Below are 24,284 nucleotides of genomic sequence, written 5' to 3' on the forward strand. Positions count from 1 at the left end.
TAAGCCCTAAAAAAGTTATTACGTAATTGACGTTTAATTTCACGCAATTTGATCTTTTTAATACGCTTTTTATTTGTAATACTAAAAAACAAAAAAACAAAAATTTTTTCAACTGAAAGAAAGGAGCAACGTTAAAATTTAAAATAAACAAAAATCTATATTAAAATAAACATTATGAGTGGTTGCCCTCACCTAATACCGCTTTTCGAGCTAAAATTTTTTAGTACTTTCAAAAAGTATCTTGTTCTAATTAGCCCTTGTGTTTCAGGAGTCGTTCTTGAACAATTGGGACAAAAAGTCACAATTTAGCGTAAAGAGTTAGGTATAGCGGTTATACCTAGCTCTATAGTGGTTCCTTCTGAGCAGCCCAAACTGCCTATTGGTATCGATGCTGATTTCCCTCTGTATATTAACTGTATAGTACCAAGTAAAGTATAAGTACTAGGTAAAGTAAAGTAAAAGCTAACAAATATGTAGAATTCAAAGAAGAAACATATTAATGTTCAACTCTTGCAATTCACGCAGCGAAGAAAGAAACAGACTTGAAAGCAGCGTTACCACGGGTGACACTTTCCTGCTAATTTTGACACTTTTTTTTAAAGTGGCACTTTTCGGGAAACGTGACGCTATTGTGACAATTTTTAGCAAAAGTGGCCCATTTTTTCAAAGTAGCACCTTTTTTACAAAAAAGGAACCTTTGAAAAAGAAAATGGGAAGGAAAACTATCAATATAGAAAAGCATCGATATCCTTTTTACTTTCATTTTTTCTTCCCTCTGTTTTCAGGTTCCGAAACGCGCGTTTCCGAATCGTGTTCTGAAAAAGTTAGTGTCTGATCGACTATTAGTTCCATTTATTATAGGGTCATCAATAGCTGTGCCCTATGCTCATTGTATTCTGTTCAGTATTTTCAGAGAAAAGAAAAGTTTCAAGTATCCGAATGCACTGTAATAATCCAGATAGTCCGTTGTTTGGAAAAACTATTTGAAAAACTCTCAATGTAAATGAGTATTGCTGTCCCTTTTTCCGTTTTCTCAAAAGGAAAAAAAATTGGACAGCTTTTTCTCTTTTCTTTTTTCGTTCTTTTTTCACGCCATGAGCAAAGATAACTCAGAAAAAAATGAGAAGAAAGTACTCTTTGGGACGAATTCCCATTTTATACAGTAAGTGCCATTTGTGTTTTATCGGGTTTTAATTAAAAACGGGGGGGGGGGGCTGAAAAGTTGACAAGAGTAGAAGTGCTGCGCAAAACGGAGAATCAATACCACTTAAGTAAATTCAATATTACTTTTTTATGTTTGATAGATGGTGCTAGAGCCGACTTCATGTTGGAAAAGTTAAAGATTAATTTTTAGGCGCCAGTGTTATATATCTCTTGCTGAGACAGGCCTGAAAGGCATGCTGGGATAAACTGAAAGGCAAATACAGTTATTTCATCTGCCTAGTGTTTTCCTTTAATTCCTATATGACTTAGGATACATTGGAATTTTGTGGTTATACCTTGTTTAAGTAGTTGGTACAAGTACTGCAACTAATTCTAGTCAATCTTTAGTCCATTAGCCCATATTTTTCTTTTAGAACTTGTTGAAAACTTAGGTCCCGCTGATGCATTTATTTGAAAACTTTGCATTAAAACGTAGCGTTTTCTGGGCCATCGTTTGAAAAGATACGGATGGATTTCCTCATAGATTTCCACAATGTGTAAACCAACCATGGAAATACGGTCCAATAATAGCTAGAACAATTCTTATAGGTTACATGATTGGCTAAGAAACCCTGGTACTTTTAAGGGCATTTCACGGGAATTTTCAACCACTCAAATGACTTTCCCCATACCTTCATCTTCTTTATTTCAAACATACCCTCTGATTCCATCCTGGGCTAATCACTACCCAGAAGTGAACTTTTGTTTGCGCTAGCTATTAAGGCAGATAAACATAAAATCGCGAAGAAAGGAAGAAAACAAAGACAACTAAAAGTCAGTGAAAAAATTGAAAAGTTATGCAAATATTTCGGTCAAGACCTCGCTTGACTGTCCTCAGTGTAGAATAAAACTGACAAAAACATAAAAAACCAAACCTTAAAATAGAAAAACAAAACTAAAATTGGACGACCTTTCACCACCGTTACGAAAGGGTACAATGGACGACCACTGCACCCTTTCACCGTCACTGAGAAAGGGTCGTCCAATTTTAGTTTTGTGTTTTTATTTTAAGGTTTGTTTTTTTATATTTTTATCCGTTTTATTCTGCACTAAGGACGGTCAAGCGGAGGTCTTGACCGAAATATTTGCATAATTTTTAAATTTTTTCCCTGGCTGTTAATTGTCTTCGTTTTCTTCCTTTCTTCTCTATTTTATGTTTTATCATGATTACCGAGTGTGGTTTCAGAAATAATTATGGCAGATCTCTCCCTTGCTTATGTAAAATCATTATTCCATCGACTCGAGTCTCAGAAATATAACCACCACCTCTTGATTTTTGTGGATGGCTCAAAAACGGAATCCAGCACTGTTTGTGGAGTCCACTTCCCAACTTTATGTATAACAGCCGCAGAAAGGCTGCACAGTGATGTGAATATCATGACAGCCGAAATACCTGCCATCAAAATCGCATTGCAAACCAAAACCTTCAAGAAACACCCCTCTTGTGGTTTATTCCGACTCGAAATTAGCCCTTGCCTCGCTATCACCAGAGTATTCAGAATACCCAGACAATGATACCGCTACCATTCTTGTACTATTGAATCAACTACTTAAACAATGTATATCCGCAAAATTCCATTACATCCCAAGTCATATGGGCATTAAAGGAAACCACAAGGCAGATGAAATAGCTAAATCTGCTTTTCAGTTTGATATAATATTTGGAAGGCCTACCCCAGCAAGAGATATAAACCATTGGCGCTTGAGAATTCATCTAGCAAACCGAAGCCCACCAAGCCTTTCTCCATTTACCTTCCGGAAAGACTCAAAGATGTACCACAGAACATGATCCAATGCTACTGGTCTTAACTGCCAAATTCATCGTTTCCAAAAACACAACCCTTTTGACGTTAAAGAGCCCTCTTTGCCACCACTACCAAACACATGACGATACCACCAACCACGTCCGTTTCGGTTGCCTCGTGGCAACTCTCAAGTATAAAAAAGAAGGGCTATCATTATCTGCCATCTTCAAGCGCCTTAAGCTAACTGCCGATATTGACCAACTAACACAAAGCAAACACTCTTCAATCGATGATTCCGAATTGTTCAAAGTTCTCTTTAACCACATCAATATAGCTGGTTTCAACAATGATATATAAATTCTATTATCAAATGATAATAGACTACTTTTTACATTTGGTTTCCCAGGATACCCTTGACATAATCAGACAATAAGAAAAAGATTAAACGAATTATTTGAATCCTGTAAGGCTGTAACTGAAGAGAAGAAGAAGAAGAAGATTAGGCCTTAAGCTACATCAGGAAATTAATCAAGCCAGTAGCTCTGTAGCCCACAGAGTGAAGCAAAAGGAAAAGGGCTAAATAGTGTTACTGAAAAGCCCGCCTGCTGTTAAAAAGAAGAAGAAGGAAATGCTGACTTATGTTTTATTTTTCAACTCATTTTGTTTTCTTTCTGTACCAGGTCAAGATCTGAAAATAAAGCCAAAAAGTCAGACTATCACTCTTCCACCATGCCAAGCTTGCAAAAATCTTGTAGGATCTTTTATAAGGGTGAGTAGGTTAGCCTAATGCAATTTAATTGGCCTGGTAAAGCCCTTAATGAGCAGTTGTTGCTATCTTTGAAAGTAGTCAAGTTAATTGAATGAAAATTTCAATAATAGGCCTATTGGTATAAGCCTAAAACAGGTATGGGGTAAGATTCTACTTTGCTACTTTTGGCTACCTTGGAAAGGGGTTAAATTAGGAAAATGGAACTTTCAGGCAAGGCTGTACCCAGGTTTTTTTTTCAGAGGTGATTTTACTGATTTTTTTTTTGGAAGGGGTGTTTACACACTAAAAAACAAAAAATGCATACAAAATTTGTTTAGCCTATAGGCTATCCATTTTTGTTACATTTTTATGAGTCAAATAGACATTTTTTTGGGGGGGGGGAGGGGTTCAAACATACCACATTGAGTGGTATGTTTACTTTATTTGTAAGTCCATAATATGAACTGCAAAAAAATTACCAAAGTATGTCCCAGGAAGGTATTGTGAAGTACCTGCCTTCACTCCTTCTCCCTCTTAAGGGTCCTGAAATTTGCCTACATGACAGGTCTACATGAGCATCCCTAAGCTGAATTCCAGGGGGGGAGGCTTACCTGGTCTAATTGGCACTTTCAATACTATATATTAAAAATCTCAAAACAAAAATATAAAAAATAAGGCAGCATCATTGAGCTAGGAGGGGGCTGGGACCCCCGCCTGCCCCCCCCCCCCTTATGGGCACCCATGCAGGTCTATACCTATTGAAATTTTGACAAAACAACATTTTAGCTTAAATTTCAGTTATCAGTTTCTTTTTCTCTGGATTTTGTTCTGGAAATGCAATTCCTCTTATTTGAGTAGAATTTTAAGCCATATCAATGTTGTTGTTTTTTTTAATTTAGAAAATGTATTTGCATATCTTTAAATCTTATAGATAGGGATTGAGCAAAGTTGTGAAGCTGAAAACAATTTTGTTATACTTCATTTAACCAGAAGATCCATTTTACAAGGTTTCACTTTTATAACACATCGATTTCTAAAGGTCATCAAAGGTCAGGACCCCTCTAGGGAGAGAAGGAGTCGAGGTAGGTACTTTAAAATACCTTCCCAGGACATACTTTAGCCTTTAGACCCATCCCTGAAAGTTTCATTTTTCCTAACCCCTATCCAAGATAGCCAAAAGTAGCTAAAGTAGAATTTTACCAAATGAGGTTTTAATTGTTATAAATAAATATTTTTGGAATTTATTACTCTTGAACAACTTATTTATAAACTAGTGATATGCTTTTTGTAACCACTTTTAAATAACTTAACTAGTGTTGATAACTTCTTTGTGTGGTTGCAAAAATGAAATACCTTTGGGGCCCCTTTAAGGGCTCAAGATACAATTAGCCCCAGAAGCAATTATTGAATTATGAAAGAGCATAAAAAAAGGCATCAAATGATGTTTTCACTTTTATCCTTGCTATATTATAGCACCACCTAGAAATTTGCTCTTTTTGCGTGGCATGCTTAGAATTGGGGCTATTGAGAATAATACATATTAAGGAAATAGATTTCAACAAAGTGGATAACAATAGAAGGAAACATGATAATCATATTCATTGAAACATTTTTATATTATGAAAAAAAAAATATTTTACTGTTTTAGCATTTTTCTTTTAGTCTTTTATGTGTCCCTAGTCTTACATCTGGGACCATCATGAAGAAGGGGGGGGGGGTGTATTCACAGAAAATCCACCATGATGTTTGGAAATAACATAAAATGAGGAGATGATAGATTAAATGAAACAAAAGAAGATCAAGAATAGGGTTGTTTAAGGCAACAAAAATACTGGACAAAACAAATATTTTGGGAGGGCAATGACCTCTCTTCTTCAGCGCTATAAGAGAAAGTTAGAAAGAAACAATGTTAGAGATGTATAAGATGTAAGTAAGATGTATTAAACAATGTATAAGAGAAACAAAGAAACAATGTTAGAAAGAAACAAGAAACACTGAGAAAAAGAAACAATGTTTAGGAAGCTTGTACTGTTTCATATTTATGAAACAAAAGATTGATCTTATAGCAAAATAGAATGGCATCATGTTTCTCCTTTGGGAGAGGGGGGTATTTAGAGTTTTTCTATTATAAATACACCACTTAGTGCATCTTTGTGTGCCTGTTCCATTTATGCTAATTGCTTCCATTGCAAATATTATTGTGAGCCCTGAAAGGGACCTGTAAAGTGACACCTTAATTGATATTATTGTCCAGTACAAAATGATTGCCAAAAATTCTGAAAACTACTACAATACAATCATAAATATTTTTCTGATATAAATAGTAAAAGTGCATTGCTTAGTGTTGAGGAACAATTTGATTAAACAATATATTGATATATCAATATTTTCAGTTTTTATATTTGATAATCAATATATTGATTTTGATATTTCAGATCATTTTTTTTTTTTGCTCAGATTAATGCATGGTTTTGCCAAAGTTCAACAACAAAAATTGTAATTAAAGAGTATTTTGCACATTTTTTTCTAAACTATAATAAAATACAAAAAAACTGCAATTGCATGAATCAATATCATAAAAATCCTGATTTGGAAGTGCTTGGGCTTGGGATAAAGAAAAATAAACTACTGGTTGGTTATCCAAAATCAGTAATATGTCAATATTTTCCCATGAGAATTTGTTCTGCCTTTCAGTGATTAAATAAAAAAATAAGTTTTTTCAAGGGAAAGCAAGGAGCAACAATAAAACTTAAGAGAACAGAAACTATTCTGTATATGAGGGGATGACCCCTCCAAAATACTTTGCTATTCATGCCAAAACTTTTTGTATTTAAGAAAAAGTTCTTGCTCTAAATAAATGACATCTTTCAAGAGTTGTTCTTAAAGGATCAGGACAAAGTCAAAAGTTAGCATAAAGAGCAAGGTACTGAGGAAAGGACATCCCCCTTGATGTACAGAAAAATTTCTGTCCATTCTAAGTTTTAATGATGCTCCTTACTCATAGTTGAAAAAATTGTTTTGTTTTTTTCAATTTCTGATCGTTTTTCAAATAATGCCAGAAAATCTGCTTCTTCTCTCTATGGAAAATCCCATATTCACAAAAATTGCTTTTTGGAAAGTTCCCCCCATGTAAGATCATCCTTCCCACAAACAATTCTATCCCTGCTGAAAATTCCCACCAAAAAATTTCTTGTGGACAATACCACCTGGAAAATCCTTTTTAGTCTACTTTCATTTGAAAAAAAACTTGTTTTTTTTTATTTCTAGTCGTTTTTAAAATCATGCGGGAAATCCTCCATCTGTGGAAATTTTTTCCTAGAAACTTTCTCCTTCCAATGTCCAATGGGAAATTTCTCCCGTCAAAAACTCCCCCATGGAGAATTTCTTCCACATAGAATCCTCAATGGAAAAATTCCCCAAATAATGTCAACCCCTTTGAAGATTTTCTTTAGAATATCTCTGCAGGTAAAATTGAATTGGCAAAGTGGAAGTAAGTCAAATAAAGAGAATAATTCTGATAAATTCGGTAGTGTAAAGTTTCCCTTTAAAAGTTCCCATCTGGAGACTTCCCTCACCACAGAAAATACTCCCCTTGATAGAGATATTTATTTCGAGAAATTACTATCACAAGCCCTGAAGGGCTGAATTCGAATTTCGAAGTCCATAAAAAAACAAACAAGCAAGAAAATCATAACAAAAGCACAACAACTAAGAAATTGGCAACCAATTCAAAAAATAAAAATAAATAAATAATTAAATATCGGAATGCTATATGATTCCTTTGTCACTTATATTAAAAACTGCAAGATGGCTACTAGTTAAAAAAATAAAAACTGATAAAACTGAAAAAATAAATAATATACACATTAACAAATGTTTAAAAAACAACATAAAAAGGGGATATGGAACAAAAAAAGAGTAAAAAGAAAAACGAGCTGTTTCTTTTATTATATAAGAGGAAAGACAAAATTTATGTACAAATTAACCCCTATTTATTATATCAGTAAAAAAAAGGGATAAACGATTTCTTATACCGCAAGGTAGTACAAAGAATGGGAGATAAGGTGGGGATAGGCTGGGACACAGTTCGTGGAGGACGATTTCTATCAGGTACATGGTAATCAGGGAAAAGGTTTGCAGTATGGGGGTTCAAAAGTGCCAACTTACCAAAACGGAGGCACAAATTATCTCTTCTTCTCTCGAGGGTCTCTAGTTTTGAAATATTTAACAAATGCAAATATGGTATCTTGCCCTCTTTAAAAATAATTCTTAGAGCTCTCTTTTAGACATTTTCAATTTTTTGTGTTGCGTCATTTGAGAGGTCAGGATGCCACACAGGACAAACATACTCTAATATGGGACGCACAAAAGAAATGTATACTTGTAGTAAATGTGATTGGGGGCAACTGAATTTATTTAAAAGTTTAAGGAGGGAAAGCGAGGAGTTTGCTTGTCGTAGGATATTATTTATATGGGCATCCCATTTCAAATTGGAAGAAATTGTAACACCAAGGAGTTTAAGAGATGTGACGGAGGTCTCAGGTGGAATAGGAGCAAGAAAAAGGGGAGGGGATTTAAGGAAACTTACTGAGACTATTGCGGATTTAGAAGGGTTAACTGTCATGTCAAGGGAAGAGGCCTCACAGGCAATATCCTGGAGTATGCCCATTGGATTGCTAAAGATGTTTTTATGACATATCTCTAAAACTGTGAAAGTCATCAACAAATTTCCACCTATTGTCATAAAGGGTTGAAAGGCTGTTAATCATAAGAGAAAAAAGGAGAGGGCCTAGAATAGTCCCCTGAGGAATGCCATTAAATATGGGGAGATGATCTGAGAAACAATTTAGATATTTAACTGCTTGAGATCTATTAGAAAGAAAAGAGGCAACGAGCTTGAAAGCCTTGTTTCCAATATTGAGGGAACTGTCCAGATTTGGTAATTTCATTACACAGGGTGGATAGGGGTTTTGAGAGGTAATCACTGAAAGCTTTAATCAGAGGAACAGGAATATCTAAAGGCCCTTGGAAAAGTTCCCCTCCCCAAAAAATGTCTGTTCTTCACAATAACAAATATAGTTCTTGAAGAATTGGGACAAATAGTCAAGATTTAGTGTAAAGAGAGGGGTTTTGAGGACATGGCATCCCTCCTCATATACATAATAATTTCTTTGTTTTAAGTGTTAATGTTGCTCTTTGCTTTAAATTGGATTTTTTTTATTTCCTACGCAAATCTACCTCTCCCCACCATAGAAAATTTCACCTCCACAAAAATTCCTCCTTGGAAAGTTCCTCCTGCATACGATCCCCCTTCCCCCAGGAAATTCCATCCTCACTGAAAATTAACCTAAAAAATTTCTTGCAGACAATTCTGCCTGAAAAATTCTTTTTAGCTTACTTTCATTTGAAAAAGACTTGTTTTTTTAGTTTCTAATTGTTTTTCAAACCATGCCAGAAATGAGGTGATCAGTGATCACCTCAATAAGAGCTGGTCAAGCCTCATGGTCTCTAGTAAAAAAAAGGTGCTTCTTGGATGAAAAGGGCCTGATTTGGAGCCCTGTTCCATGTGGCTGCTTGGTTAATCTCTCCCCCACCAATAGAGGAGCATTTTTTACTTTTTAGTCATTATGAGTGAAATTATTGCAAATCATTCTGAGTTCACAAGTTTTTTACATCTTGAAGTGGCCATTAATTTGTAGTTGTTGTTTTTTGTTATGATAAATTTCTCTCTAAAAAATTGGTTATCTACAAACTCTGATCAGTTGCCTTGGAGGATGCTTAGGGAGCAAAAGGCAACTTTTGACTTCTTACTGAAAAGTCACTCTTTAAGTTCCTAGGGCATTAAAACTTAAAAACGTTAAAACACTGACCAGTTGCCTTGGAGGGTGGTTAAGGGGTTGCTTAGGGAGCAAAATGCAACTTTTGGCTTCTTACTGAAAAGTCTCTTCAAGTTGCTAGGACATTAAGAAAAAGGGGGGGGGAGAAACATCCCTGCTTTCAATGTGAAAACGGATTTTCCTAGTTTGTCAAGATAGGGGGACTATAATTTTTTATGTGAGGTTTCCACCTATAGAGATTTTAATGGAACAGTTTTCATTTAGATCTGACACCATTTTTGTTGGGTTTCACTCCATTTTTCAAAATTCCCCATAAATTTGTTTTGGCAGTAAACTTTCACCATTAAGATTATTCAAAATAATAGGTACCATTCCTGAATCAGCTTCAAATGGAAATTTTTTCTTACTTGATATTTTTTGTTTAATAATTCCTAATAGCTATCAGGCCTTTAATGAAAACTTTTAATAATTTGATTTACTTTACTTAAATTCTAAAGAGAATGAATGCACATGCTAAATATTTGTCAAGCTCTAGAAACATAGTTTGTGGTTTACCGTTATGTTTGTTTTAAAAGAAAAGAAATCCATCTAAATTGTGTCACATGAAAATATAGCCTAGTGTCAGTTATTAAAGCAAAAAAAAGCTTATTTTGTTAGTTTATGTAATGACCAATAATTGGGTCAGTTTGTTTATGTTCAGGTCAGGTTTTAGGCTCTAAAACATAATATAAAGTATTATGTGAAAACATACTCATGATATTTAGGTTTATATTTTGAAAGAAATACTTTCAACTTTTAATTACTACTACTATTAACACCTCACTCTAGCACTTAGCCGCCTAAGGCCAACAAAGCTACCCACACTCCTCCATCCCAATCTATTCAAAGCCTCCCTCTTTACATCCTCTCACCCCAACCATGGACAACCTGCTTTCTGTAAAACCTAGACGGTTGGCCAAAAAGAACAATCTTTGGCAATCTGTCATCCTTTATCTGCAGAATTTACCCTAGCCATCTCAATCTTTCTCTCATTATAGCCCTAGAAAGCAGAATTGAACCACATAGCCAGGTATCCAGAACAATCTGTAGGTAATTTCTCTGGAAAACATCTATCAAATCTTCATCTGGTTTTCAGAGCACCCATGCTTTAGAGCCGTGTTTGACCACTGTCATCACTGTAGCTTACAGTATTCTAATCTTGGTTTGTGGACTTATCTTCTTATTCTTCCAAACTTTTGATTTATTTGTGAAAAAACACTGAACCTTGGCTATTCTACTTTTAACATCTTTACTGCTCCCACTGTCTTTACTAATAATACTACCAAGGTAAGTGAAGCTGTCCACTTGATGAATTTTTTTGTTACCCATCATCACCATTTCATCTTAACTTATTCCTAGCCTTAGTGACCTAGTCTTCTTAACATTTATATTCAAACATATTCTAGCACCCTGAAACAAAAAACACCCTGAACTTGCAAAAACCTCTAAAAGTTCATTTATTTTGCTCAAACTTTCATGTAGGATGCTTAATTCACAGCATAATCTAAGTCCAGGTGAGTTTTTGCTCCCCATTTGATTCCATGGTCTCCCATTGCCTTGCCTGTGCTTCTGTGTCTTGGATTCCATATAAGACAGAATCCATCAACATTCTGTATAAAGGGGAATAGAAAACAACCCTGCTTAACTCCTGATTTAATACAAAACCAGCTGCTAACCTCATTTCCTACCTTGACTGCAGCAGTGTTATTCTTGTACATAGCACTAATCACTTTAATGTATTTGTCTGGTATACCATAGGGATAAAACCTTTGCTAATGCTCTTCTATCAACATAATCGAACTCTTGCTCATAATCTATAAAACTGAGGACCAAAGGTGTTTGATAACTTAGGCACTTCTCAATTATTAGCCTAAGAGTGAAAATTTGGTCAACACATCCTCTACCTTTTCTAAAACCGCACTGCTCTTCTCTTAAAACTTTGTCTATAACATCTCTTAGTCTAAAAAGTATCTTATTAGTAAGTAATTTGCTGCCTACAGAGACCATACTAATCCCTTGATAATTACCACACTCACTCTTACCACTTTTCTTATACAATGGTTTAATTAAGGTTTTCCTAAAGTCGTTATGTACTTCCCTTTTTCAAAAATCATATTCATAATCTTCAATAACTTATTTCTAACCTCAGAGGTGCCATATTTAAGGAACTCATTTCTCACACTATCAGCACCTGGAGACTTATTATGTTTTAATCCTTTTAGCACTGTTGCTAATTCTTCCTCAAAAAACAAATCTCCCTTCACATCTAAGGTATTGCAAACTTTTTCATTTTTCTCTATATTTTTTCCTGTAACTCTATCTTGTTTTAGTCCATTCTCAAAATGTTCTGTCCATCTCTCTTTAATGGTTCCCTTATCACTAAGTGTAGCCCAATTCCTATCTTTAATTGGGACAAGTCAAAACGGATTGACTACCCCCTCTCAATTTAGTAACATGCCAGTAAAATATTTTACTAATATGCCATCTAGCTGCATCTTCCAGATCCTTGGCAATTTTATTCATGGCCTCCACTTCACGCCTCCTTAGTTCATATTTTAATGCTTTCTCCACTTTCTTTACATTCCTTTTGTTTTCATATGATCTATCACTCAGATAATTCTTATACAAGGTCATTATCCTCTCTATTAAACATAAAGCTTTTTCACTAATATTCCTAGCTGTGGTCATAGCTGTTTTCCCAAGACACCATCAGTAACTTGATAAATTGCTTTCCTAAAATTATTCTATAACTTCCTGGGAGGTAGCTATCCTTCCAAAATTTAAGCTTTAAATTAAACCTAGACACTACCAGATGGTGAACTTTACTTTTAACATCAATAAAAGCATTCCTATGCACCTTAGTAACTTGTATTGATCCTGCCAGTCTTTGGTTTACTATAACACAATCAATAAGCTTTGGTTTCATTTAGTATTCCATCAATAAGCAAATAGAAAAGAGGAAACAATCATAAATATAATTTGCTTCTTTTTTTTTGCTACAATACCATTAAAATGAAAAGTTATATTTGCTCTTATAGGTTGAATGTAGAATTACATAGAACTTGTAAGGCTTGAAACTGAAGGAAAATTCTATGACTGAAAATTACCAAGCTGTAGTGTAGTCAGCTCAATTATAGGCCTTTTTTCCTTTTTTGATCTGCCTGAGCCACCAGAAACATCCGGAAGGAGCCGGCATTCTTCCTGCAGGTTTGCTGCTGACAGTATATCCTCCAACTGAGGGTGGATTGAAGTATTCAGGCTTCACAGATCTTGGTGTTTCAGTTGCAGTGATATGTTCCCCCAAAGGCAGGCCCTTAAGGTCCTGGGTGTGGATTGCAAGCCCACAGCCCAACCCTCCTCATTTAATGGACTTGGGTCCATCATGCTCCCCTGACCTCTGCAAGGCAAGTTTCCTTTCATGGTTGAGTTTCGTAGTGGAAATGGTCACATTAAAAGACGTTTTACAATGGTAAAAGAAAAATATGATGAAAACTGTTGTATTTAAAGCAGTTTTCCACTGGCAAACATTCAAAACAGGGTGAAAACTATCGAACTAAAAGTAGTTTTACAAGCAAAAATTGGGCTTCAAAGAATTTGTCTTATGCTTTATCTGACCTAGTTTGGTCTGCCCACCAGTTTCATCTGGTAATAAAGTAATGTGAGAAACCATGCAAATTGTTGCAGTGTATGCTGTTGACTAGGATTTCATTTGTTCTTAATTTAATGGCAATTTTCTAGGGAATGGAAAGGACTTCAAGAGGAAAATTTGAAGGCGGAAATACAGATTGGGAAGAAACAAGACTTGGTAGTTATGCCTCAAGTGAAGTGAGATTTGTAGAAATTCAGGAAAAGCTCTGCAAAGATGTTATTCAAGGAGAAGACCAGGTTTTTTCTTTTATCTGCAATTTAAATGCTGTTTTATCCATATTAGTATTTGAATTGTTATATTTACGTTTTTATATTTATTTTACTTTGCAACCTGCTATGTTGCAAAGAAAGTGTATTTCAGTGCATAAGCATGTTTTTTAATGGTCAGCTTTTCTGTAAAATAGCCTAGAATAACAATAATTATATCAGAATAACAAGATTATCTACAGTAATGATCTCATATCCTAACTATGAGTGGGGCTGCCAGCCCCATTTACTTAAAATCCTACTATATAGTAATGCCTTGAGAAATAGGACCAGCTCCAGTTCCAAATATCTGTAGCAGAGCATATGAACTACCATTAAGTCCTTTCACCCCTTTGACTCTCAAAAAAGTATCATCAGATATTTAGAAATCCATTGTCCTCATCTGTAATCAAGTCTTCTTATCAATTAAAACAAAGAAATCATCCCAATTAAACTTCTTAATTCTATTGATGGGTTGTGGGAACTGTGGGTACTTGAGTCACCTTTCCCCAGCAGTTTAAGTCCTATAGGCCGGCTGGTACCAATATGGTTCTTCATGCTAACTCTCGCTCTCTTCTGCACTCTCCAAAACAAATGATGAACAACCTCCTTCTTTTTAATGACTTAAATATGCAATATTAAACTCTAACCTATCTAACTCTTCTTTTCAATGTAAAAAGATGCCTTAAAAATATTCATGTGCACGTGCCAAGGTAAGTTAGGATTAAGAATTACAGTGTAGGTGTTTGAGATATTAACAATGTAGCAGAGGGGATTAAAGGAAATAGTCTCCACACTCCATGGCTGACAATCAAATAAGACATGCTGGATAGTTTCATCAGTTGAGAAGCAGACCCGGCGTAGAGGGGAATGATGTAGCTTCCAATTAATAACAAACTATTGAGAAGAGGGGCACCCGATTCTAGACAGTAATATAGCATTGTATGTAATCTAGAATGAGAAGGAGCTAAAGTTACTTTGCTGTGATTAACATTATATCTTTGCCTAATAATATCACATGAATTGAGGTCATAGAGAGGGCTTGGGTTTAAAAAGGAAGCGTTTGCTGGCTGTAAATCAGCAGTATCATTGTATATAATACCTTTATGGCTTGGAACATGTTGGAAATAAATATGGTTTCCTTTAGCCAGGAGGTTCAGAAACTGTCTTCTAATGTTGAATAGGTCCTTATTCTTGACAATTCTATTAGTTTTTTTCAGCAACAGTATTGCCGATTTGGAGTCAGAAGGCAAAGAATATTCTCCTCTACAATGCTATAATTTATGAGAACATCTAGGGCCAAACGAATGGCACTTAATTCAGCTGACAAAATGGAAAATTCCAAAGGAAGGGGTGAAAAAAGGTTAAAGTTCAGTGATGAAATACATACTCCTGCTCCAGCTCTCTCACCCTGATCAGATCCATCTTAATAGATTTCCTGTGATTAGGATACAACTTCGAAATCTGTCCAGCCAGAATAGTCTGAATCGCGTGATTCGGAATTTGGTTTTTATTTATTGGAATAAGTTCTGCTTGAAAAAAAAATAAGTGCACTCATGTCGCAATGTAGCGTGTCAGAGACTGGGTGGAGTGAGGGGGAATATTTAATTCAATTTGGGACCTCCAATTGAAATTGATCCAATGATGATTGACCACTTGTGGCAGTAGCCTTCAACGCAAAGGTATGATTATACACAACATGCTTGTTTCCATAAGCTTTAATTCGCGAGAAATATTTCTTCCTTTGACTGGATGCTCTTTCACCTAAGCGGCGTTCACATTGGTGTCTAGCTAGAATCCCATGTCTAGACACGTGTCTAGCCAAACTTCAATGTCTAGGCAACGACCGTTCACGAGTAAAATTCGGTGCTTAGCTGAACCTACAAATTTCGTTTCAAATAGATTACAGTTGTCATTTCTAGCCAATCAAGAGAGCTTATGCGGGAAAAACTTTCAAAATTGTAATCCCTATTTTTACTGTCACAAGACAATAGATGAGATAAGCTAAACAATTGCCTTAGTGTGCTTCACTATTATGTCTGGTGTTGCATACTTGCCTAAAATGAAAAAACAATTAATGAGAAAACAAAAAATAAATTTCAGTTTAAAAATGTAAACATAGATGATAAAAATAGTGGAACTTGACACATTCTGATTGTCTGTAATCGAAAATCCTAGACATTGTGTTCTAGAGTCTAGAACTCAAAGTCTAGCCAAGCGCCTTGTCCAGCGTGTCTTGCTAAGCACCAAATTTTACTTGTCAACAGTCGGTGCCAAGACATTGAAGCCTGGCTAGACACGTGTCTAGACATGGGATTCTAGCTAGACATGCATGTGAACGCCGCTTTAGGGAAACCAAACCAGATAGTTGTTTTAGTTTAGACAGAGAAGTATGCCTGTGCAAACCCAGAGCAATTCTAATAGCTGAATTTTGTAAAGATGCCAGGGTTTCTATTGCTATTCAAATCGCTAAAAATTAGACACCGTATTCTTGGTTAGATCTGCTACATAATTAATAAGCACGCAAAATAACTTTAGGGTAGCATGCCCGCTTACTTCCAGCTAGTCTCTTTAGAACACAAAGTCTCTGAACGATCATGAATTTCAAAGATTTTATATGTGCATCCCACAACATTTTGAAATCTATCCATAGGCCAAGCAGCTTCACTAAGTTGCAATATAAAATTTCACTAGAGAAAATGTGAAGTGGATTAGGAGGATCTCTTGAGCAATTAGCAAATATAATGACTTTGATTTTACTAATTGACATTGGAAAACTAAAAGCTGAAGAGAATCTCTGAGGGCCAAACAAGGAGTGAGATAATTGAAATTCTGAAACATACAAATTGAACAGAAAGGGACTCAAAATCGCTCCTTGAGGAAAAACTCTAGTAATAGGCTTCAACTCTGCCCTATACTCATTAATTGCAACATAAAAAACTTCTATTGCCTAAAAAAGACTTGATGAATCTTATGAAAGAGAATGGAAAATCAAGGTTAATCAAAAAACTCAACAATGCGTCGTTAAATACATATCCGTGGACATATGACCAGTCTAACAGGACTGTCATGGTAGGCTGTCTGGTTTCTAAAGAATTACAAGGACCAATTTCAATGCCAGTGATATTGTCGACAAAGCTATGTCCTTTTCTGAAGCATGTTCGTTCACTTGTAAAGAGATCATTAATTTCGGCAAACAATGCAATTCTTGATAGAATAAGCCTTTCAAGGACTTTACTGAAGGCTGGTAAAACAGAAATAAGCCGGTAACACTTGGGGTCACTAGATGGGTCAGAAGGTTTTAAAGCAGGAAAGACCCGGGCAATCTTCTAAGCATCTGGGAACTTTTTGCTTGACCAAACAAAGATTATACAGACTTAAGAGGGCATTATGGAAAACCTCTGGGGACTCAAAAATCCATTTAATATAAATACCATCATGTCCCGGGAAGATTTGATATTAAGGGAATTGAGGGCTGCATTAAATTCATCTAGGGAAAATGGTTCCATCAAGAAACTTTTATGTAAAGAAGTACGAGGAAGGGTACAAAATAGAGGTCGAGGGTAATGAGAATCAGAATGATCATTTTTATAAATATCAGAAAAATTTTTTGCTTTCATCTTATCTGAGGAAACTGGAGATCCATCCTGCATGATATCATATTTACGGTTATCATTAGACTGTTTACCACTATTGAGTTGGCTAGTGAAGTTGTGAATCTTTGAAATTGGGGTTCTGAAGCTAATACCTGCACTAAAATTGGACCATGTAGACTGTTTAGCTTTCTTACATACCAATTTTACTTTAGCACATGCTTGCTTATAGGAAATTGCTGGAGATGGAGAAGGATTCTTTTGAAACAATTTACGAGCCCTTCTAGACTCGTTTAGGGTATTTTTTTTTTTTTTTTTTTTTTTTTTTTTTTTTTTTTTTTTAGGATTACCTTGCTTAACTATAGCCTTTTTTTGTTTACTGAAAAAGGGTAAGTAAATATATATATGAAAGAGTATATATGAAAAGGGTAAGGAAACGATGGCATAAATCATGTACATTTACATTGCATTAAGTATATCCTTGTGATACCCAGGCACTTCATATCAAAGGAGTTGTCATAGAAACTTCGAAAAGGGCTCATTTGATTGGAAATTGGAGTGGCTAGTGCCCTTTTTAATAGTAAAAAGTGATTGGAGGGCAACTAGCCCCCCCCCCGCCTATCATTCCCCCAAACACATCCAATCAAATTTTTGAGATAGCCATTTTGTTCAGCGTAGTTGATTTCCGTAGTTGATTTATATGTCCTGGGGGCATATAAGGTTTTTATAGACGGTGTTGTCGTAGAATCTTCAAAACAGGCTCATTCGATTGGAAATTCAAAGGGCTAGTGCCCTTTTTAATAGTTGAAAGTGATTGGAGGGCAACTAGCCCCCCCCCCCCGCCCATCATTCCCCCAAACACATCCAACCTAAATTTTGAGATAGCCATTTTATTCAGCGTAGGCTAGTTGATTTCCAGATAGAAAATATATTTTTGAGGAGGACACTCCCGCACATCCCTCAGGGCAAGGATTTTAAGCTATGCTCTGGGGGCATATAAGGTTTTTTTAGAAGGAGTTATCGTAAAAACTTAAAAAACGGCTCATACAATTGGAACTTCAAAGGGCTATTACTATATGCAATCGTTAAAATTGATTGAAAAATACCTAGCCCCCCCCCCCCCACGCCCATCATTTACCCCAAGACGCTCAATAAAAATTTCGGTATAGTCCTTTTGTTCAGTGTAGTTTATTTACACATAGAAAATATCCTTTTGAGGAGGAAACTTCACCATATCCCTCAGGGCAAGGGTTTTAAGTTATACCCAGGGGGTATATAAGGTTTTTATAGAAGGCGTTGTCGTAGAAACTTCAAAACAGGCTCATTCGTTTGGAAATTCAAAGGGCTAGTGCGTTTTTTAATAGTCGAAAGTGATTGGTGGGCGACTAGCCCCCCCCCCCTCAATTCCCCCAAACGCATCCAATAAAAAATTTGAGATAGCCATTTTTTTCAGCGTAGTTGATTTCCAGGTAAAAAATATATTTTTAAGGAGGACACTTCCCCACAACCCTCAGGGCAAGGGTTTTAAGTTATGCCCTGGGGGTATATAAGGTTTTTATAGAAGGCGTTGTCGGAGAAACTTCAAAAGGGGCTCATTAGATTGGAAATTCAAAGGGCTAGTGCCCTTTTTAATAGTCGAAAGTGATTAGAGAACGACTAATGCCCCTCTCACGCCCAACATTTTCCCAAACACATGCAATAAAGATTTTGAGATAATTATTTTGTTCCACGAAGTTTAAAGTTCAGGAAATTATACCTTTGAGCAGGATACTCCCCCCACAGTCTTCAGGGCAAGGGCTATAAGTTATGCCCTGAGGGCATATAAGGTTTTTAATGAAAGTTTTATCTTAGAAACTTAAAAAAGTGATCTTTCGAACTGAAATTCAAAGGGCTAGTTCCCTTTTTGATAGTCGAAAGTGATTTGAAGGCAACTAACCCCCCTCTCACGCCCATATTTTCTCCAAACACATCCAATCAATATTTTAGATAGTCATTTTATTCAACGTAGTTGAAAGTTTTGGAAATTAGATCTTTAAGGATGACAAGCCCCCCCCCCCTCCCCCACAACCATCAGGGCAAGGGTTGTAAGTTATGTCCTGGGGGCGTATAAGGTTTTTATTGAAAGTGTAGAAACTTCAAAAGGGCTCATTAAATTGGAAATTGAAAGGGCTAGTACCTTTTTTAATAGTTGAAAGTGATTGGAGAGCGACTAACGTCCCTCTCATGTCCACCATTTTCCCAAACATATCCAATCAAAATTTTGAGATATCCATTTTGTTCAACGTAGTTGAAAGTTCTTGAAATAAGGTCTTTTAGAATGATAACACCCCAGAGCCCTCAATGCAAGGGTTGTAATTCATGGCCTTGGGGCATTTACAGTTTGTACATTAAGTCATTTCTTAAATTTTAAAAGAAGTACGTTTATTTAGGAATTATAATTACCCTTTTTAATAGTAAAAACTCAGGAGTAATTAACTCCCCTCCTATGTCCACAATTTCCCCAAAAACCTTCCTTCAAATTTAAGATAGATTCATTTTGCTTAACGCAATTAAAAGCTCCGGAAATTACGTATTTGTGGAAGACAAACTCCCCAGAGCCCGAAGGGAAATGGTTGTAAGTTCTGCCCTGGGGGCATATAAGGTTTTTATAGATAGAGTTGTCGTAAAACTTCAAAGGGGGCTCATCCAATTCGAAATAGAGATGGCTAGTGCCCTTTGTAATAGTCGAAAGTGATTTGAGGGTAACTAAACCCCTCTCACGCCCACCATTCCTCCAATCACATCCAATCAAAATTTTCAGATAGACATTTTTTCAACGTAGTAGAAAGTTCTGGAAATTAGGTGTTTGAGAATGACACCCTCCCCTTCAGCGCTCAGGGCAAGGATTGTAAACTATGCACTAGGGACATATAAGATTTTTATTGATATTCTTCTCTTAAAGAATTCAAAAGGGCGCTTGCGGATGGAAACGCGAACGACTAGTGCCTTTTATAATGGCTAACAGCGATTGAAAAGTAACTACCGATCCTTCTATGCCTAACCTTTTTCAAAATACAGCCAACCAAAATTGTGAGAAATTCATTATTCTTAATGCTGTTTAAAGCTAGGACATTATACCCTTGAGCAGGACACTACCCGAACCGTCTTCATGACAAGGGTTGTAAGTTTTGCCCTGGGGGCATATAAGGTTTTACTGAAATTTGATAAAATAGACTATTGAAAAGAATAGTCTTCACTCTTTGGACTAGCGAAACTAATGTGGAGATGAACCCTCGAAAAATACAGGATGCAAAACTCAGCCGAAAATGCAGTCCGAAAGGAGGTGTTTCCGAAGCTATTGAAGCTCCTCTGAGATGAACCGGCAAAGGATGACAATGTCAACATTCAAAATGGGTTCACAGCATGTTTTGACAGAAAGCGTTGCGTCGAAAAATTCCCGATAGGCGATCAAATGACGAAATCCGTGATGCACTTGTCGATTCTGTCATAGCTTCCTTCGAAAAAGGCGGCTTGTCCCAGTGGGTACTGTTTTATGTAAGTAAACAAAGCTTAACAAGGCTCTCAGAAAATCACTAGCTGAATTGACCGATAGAGAAGATGAAAATCTTAACAATTCAAGGACAAGTGAAGTGAAATTTGGCAAAGTTAAAATGAAGCCGAATAAATGACAGGGGGCTAGAAAAAGTTACGAGAAGTCCTGAATCTAGACTGCTCATCTGACGACGCATCAGACAACTTGCCGGAAAAACTGTGTGACGATTCCAGTGAACTTAGTTGGGATGAAGGCCAGAACAGTGAACATGAGGGTGGTGACAATTCTACTTGTAAGAACAGCTCAGGTCTCCCAATTAAACTGTCTGACTTCTATGCTGTGTTCTATGAGAAAGATTTCTACATTGGACGAACAGAAGACTTTCCAGATGAGGGGATGGCAAAATGCAAATTTATGGAACGTGTGAGCAATGCTTACTTCAGTTACAACTGGCCCAAGAAAGGTGATGTCAGTGTTGTAGAAGAAAGATATGTTTTTGCTGGACCACTCGTTTGAAAAGGACATGGCCCCTTCCAAATTGCAGGGCACCGTGAAGTTACAAAGTCATACAAAAAACTTTGCAAAGAACAGGTTTTCCGGGATTTTTCTGTAAGTTCTGTTTCTTGACATGATCTTAGTCTAATTTTCTGTATTTTTTTTTTTAATTTTGTTCAATATAAGTGACCTTTTTTAATCTTACAGGAAAAAGTCTGTACATAAGTGGTTGTTCAAACTTACCGAAAGCATGACCAACTTTGAACAAATTAGGAAACTACATGAACAGTACATAAAATAAAATAACGTCTTCAAAGTTGGACGAAGTGTGGGTAACTTTGAACACCATTTTCAAAAAAAAAAATATGGCCTTGTTGGAAGGAATAGAAAAAATCTGTAACGTCCACCCTCTTCAGCGGTCAGAAATACATATGGAAATGTGTTTCTAGATTTTTATGTCACCATTTACAAAATTTATTGTAAAAAAAATGAGAAAAAAAGGTACTTTTAGTTCAAAGTAACCCCTTTTAATGCCCTTTTTAATAGTCGAAAGTGATTGGAGGGCAACTAGTCCCCATCCCACGCCCACCCCTCCCCCCCAATTGCCCATTATGATTAAAAACTAAATGTTGCCTTAAGATTAAATAAAAATGCACTGTGTTAATGCTAATTACCAATAAGGTATCTTAGCCATCCTGAGAACGATTGAGGTTATTATGTTCCAATTTTCTGGTCTACTTATGCTCTTGAAATTTAACCAATCCAAAATAGCGTAAGTGTATCCATGCTATCAAATAAAGTAAACAGATTTTTTTGAGAATGGTATCAAATTTTCTGTTTCATGTCAATTAGAAGTTGTATGAAACTAAATTCCATAGTGATATTTGCGTTTAGATATTCAAAAGTGTGCAAGCTGTAAGAAACTGCGAAATTATTTTTTCCTGTATACAATTAGCATGTCAAACTAAAAAGTCTTAAAAAAAAGAAGAGATTGAAAGTATTATTGTCTTTTTACCTAACAAGACCCTGTCAATATAAAACGAACAAAAATTAATTAAAAAAAACTTTTCCACAAAATAAGTTTTTTAAAGACAAGTAAAGAACTCCATTAAACCAAAACTAAGCAAAAATAAAATCAAACAATCCACCAAGCGTGAAACTACCTCAAATCTGCATCGATAAATAAATGAAACTCAGAATAAACAGAAATTACAATAAATAACCGAGTCAAACTCAAAACGAGCAGAAATTAACATGAGTAGGGCTTAAAACCATATCCCTTCCCAAGGCCAGAAAATAATTTGCACTTTACTGAAAAAAATACAAATGAATGTGAATTGTCTGTTCAATATTTATATACTGATATTTAGTAATCAAAATGTTAATATTATTTGATTTATTAAAGTTATGAAAGTAAAAACATTTATATTTTTTCAGTAAAGTGCAAATTATGTTGTGTCAAAAAATTGTTATTTTGTGTCAAAAGGTTATGTTGCGTCAAAACCTTGTCAGCAAACATAATACAATAGCAGAAAAAGTAGAAAACGATTTTATTGGAAGTCTCTAAGTAGAATCCATTTTGAAATAGTATTCTCTGTTGAATTTTGCTTTGCAAAGCTTAAAAGATGGTATCAAACAGTTCGTGGTAACCAATTGTAAGTAAGGAGCGACCCGGCTCAATAGAAACCGAAACTCTAAAAAACAGAATTTTGACACCAATAGGTAGATTATAAGAATCGGATTTGTATGCTGATTTCAAATATGTAAGTATCATCAAGTTTAGTTTTACCCATCGAAAGTTACGAGATTGAAAAAATTCGCTTCATGTTCGAAAAAAGGGAGAAACATTCCTTAAAAATGATAGAATCTTAATAAAAATCACACCATCAGATTCAGTATATCAGAAAACCCTACAGTAGAGGTTTCAAGCTCCTATCTGCAAAAATGTGGAATTCTGTATTTTCTGCCAGAAGAAAGATCACAGTTACGTGTTTATTTGTTTTTTTCCCCAGGGGTGATCCTATCGATCCAGTGGTCCTAGAATATCGTGAGAGTGTTCATTCGAACGGAAATAAAAGTTCTAGTGTCCTTTTTAAGAAACCAAAAAATTGGAGGGCAACTAGACCCCCTCCCACGCTCATTTTTCTCAAAGTTACCCGATCAAAATTTTGAGATAGCCATTTTGTTCAGCATAGTCGAATAACTAATAGCTATGTCTTTGAAGATGACTTCATCCCACAAAAGTCCCCGGGGGAAAGGCTGCAAGTTATGAACTTTGCCCATTGTTTTCGCATAATATTGGTTATTGGTAAGTATTAATTAAAAAAAAAAAAACTTTCCGAAAAATAAGTTTTTCAAAGAAAAGTAAAGGCCATTTTAAACTTAAGCTCAGGAGATGCAAATACCTTTTAAAATTCAAACTCAAAAAGACCAGAAATTACTATTAAAGAATAAATGAAACCCAAGACGAACAGAAATTAAATTAACAATCCTAGCAAAAAACATACAAAAAGTAATAATATAAATGAATAAATAGATCTAAAAGAAAGTGTTTATTATATTTAATATTAAAATCAATCTTAAAACTAAAACAAATATTTTTATATTAAAGCATAAATGAAAATTAAAGAGAACAGATATTAAATAACAATCATTGCGAACAAACATGCAATATATATTAATGTAAATGAATAAATAAATCTTAAAACGAGTGAAAAATAAATTGAATATGCAAATCAAGTTTGAATCGAATAAAAATAACTACAAACAAGAGTTTGGGTATCGCCTCACTGCAGAAGCCTAAAACCTACTTTTACATCTATCTCAGAGTATGTATTTTAACCTTATAATTGGATAATTATAATATATTTCCTATGTGTTCTTCCCATACAAAACGCCTTCCCATAAGTTATAAACCCCCTTTAATAAGTCATTCCCCAGGGCACAACTTACAACGTCTACCCCCGGGCCCTGGGGGGCTGGGTCGACCCCTTAGTTTTTTGTTATAAGAACTTTGAACTATTTTAACAAAATGTCTATCTCAAATTTTTATCTGATGCATTTAGGGCGAGGAGGGGGGGGGGCTAGTCACCCTCCAATCTCTTTTGACTCTTAAAAAGTGAACAAGAACTTTCAATTTTCAGTCAAATGAGACCTCTCCAAAGTTTATACAACCATCCCTTCCATGGGAAATAATTG

The 24,284-nt window shown here is 35.5% G+C and overlaps 1 protein-coding gene across 2 annotated transcripts in view; it reads left to right on the top strand.

Moving 5' to 3' along the window:
* Nucleotides 1–3,458: 3,458 nt before the first annotated feature.
* Creld (Cysteine rich with EGF like domains) overlaps nt 3,459–24,284 on the top strand; it is a 51,037-nt gene continuing 30,211 nt past the window's right edge. For both annotated transcript variants that reach the window (XM_089089292.1, XM_089089293.1), the window contains exons 1-2: nt 3,459–3,717; nt 13,311–13,457. In XM_089089292.1, coding sequence (XP_088945418.1) covers nt 3,577–3,717; nt 13,311–13,457 — 288 coding nt within the window. In that variant the 5' untranslated portion in view covers nt 3,459–3,576. The remainder of the gene's footprint in view (nt 3,718–13,310; nt 13,458–24,284) is intronic.

Source organism: Artemia sp. Qi Xiang Cuo, chromosome 5 (genome assembly GCF_049724085.1).
Source record: "Artemia sp. Qi Xiang Cuo chromosome 5, ASM4972408v1, whole genome shotgun sequence".
Classification (NCBI taxonomy): domain Eukaryota; kingdom Metazoa; phylum Arthropoda; class Branchiopoda; order Anostraca; family Artemiidae; genus Artemia; species Artemia sp. Qi Xiang Cuo.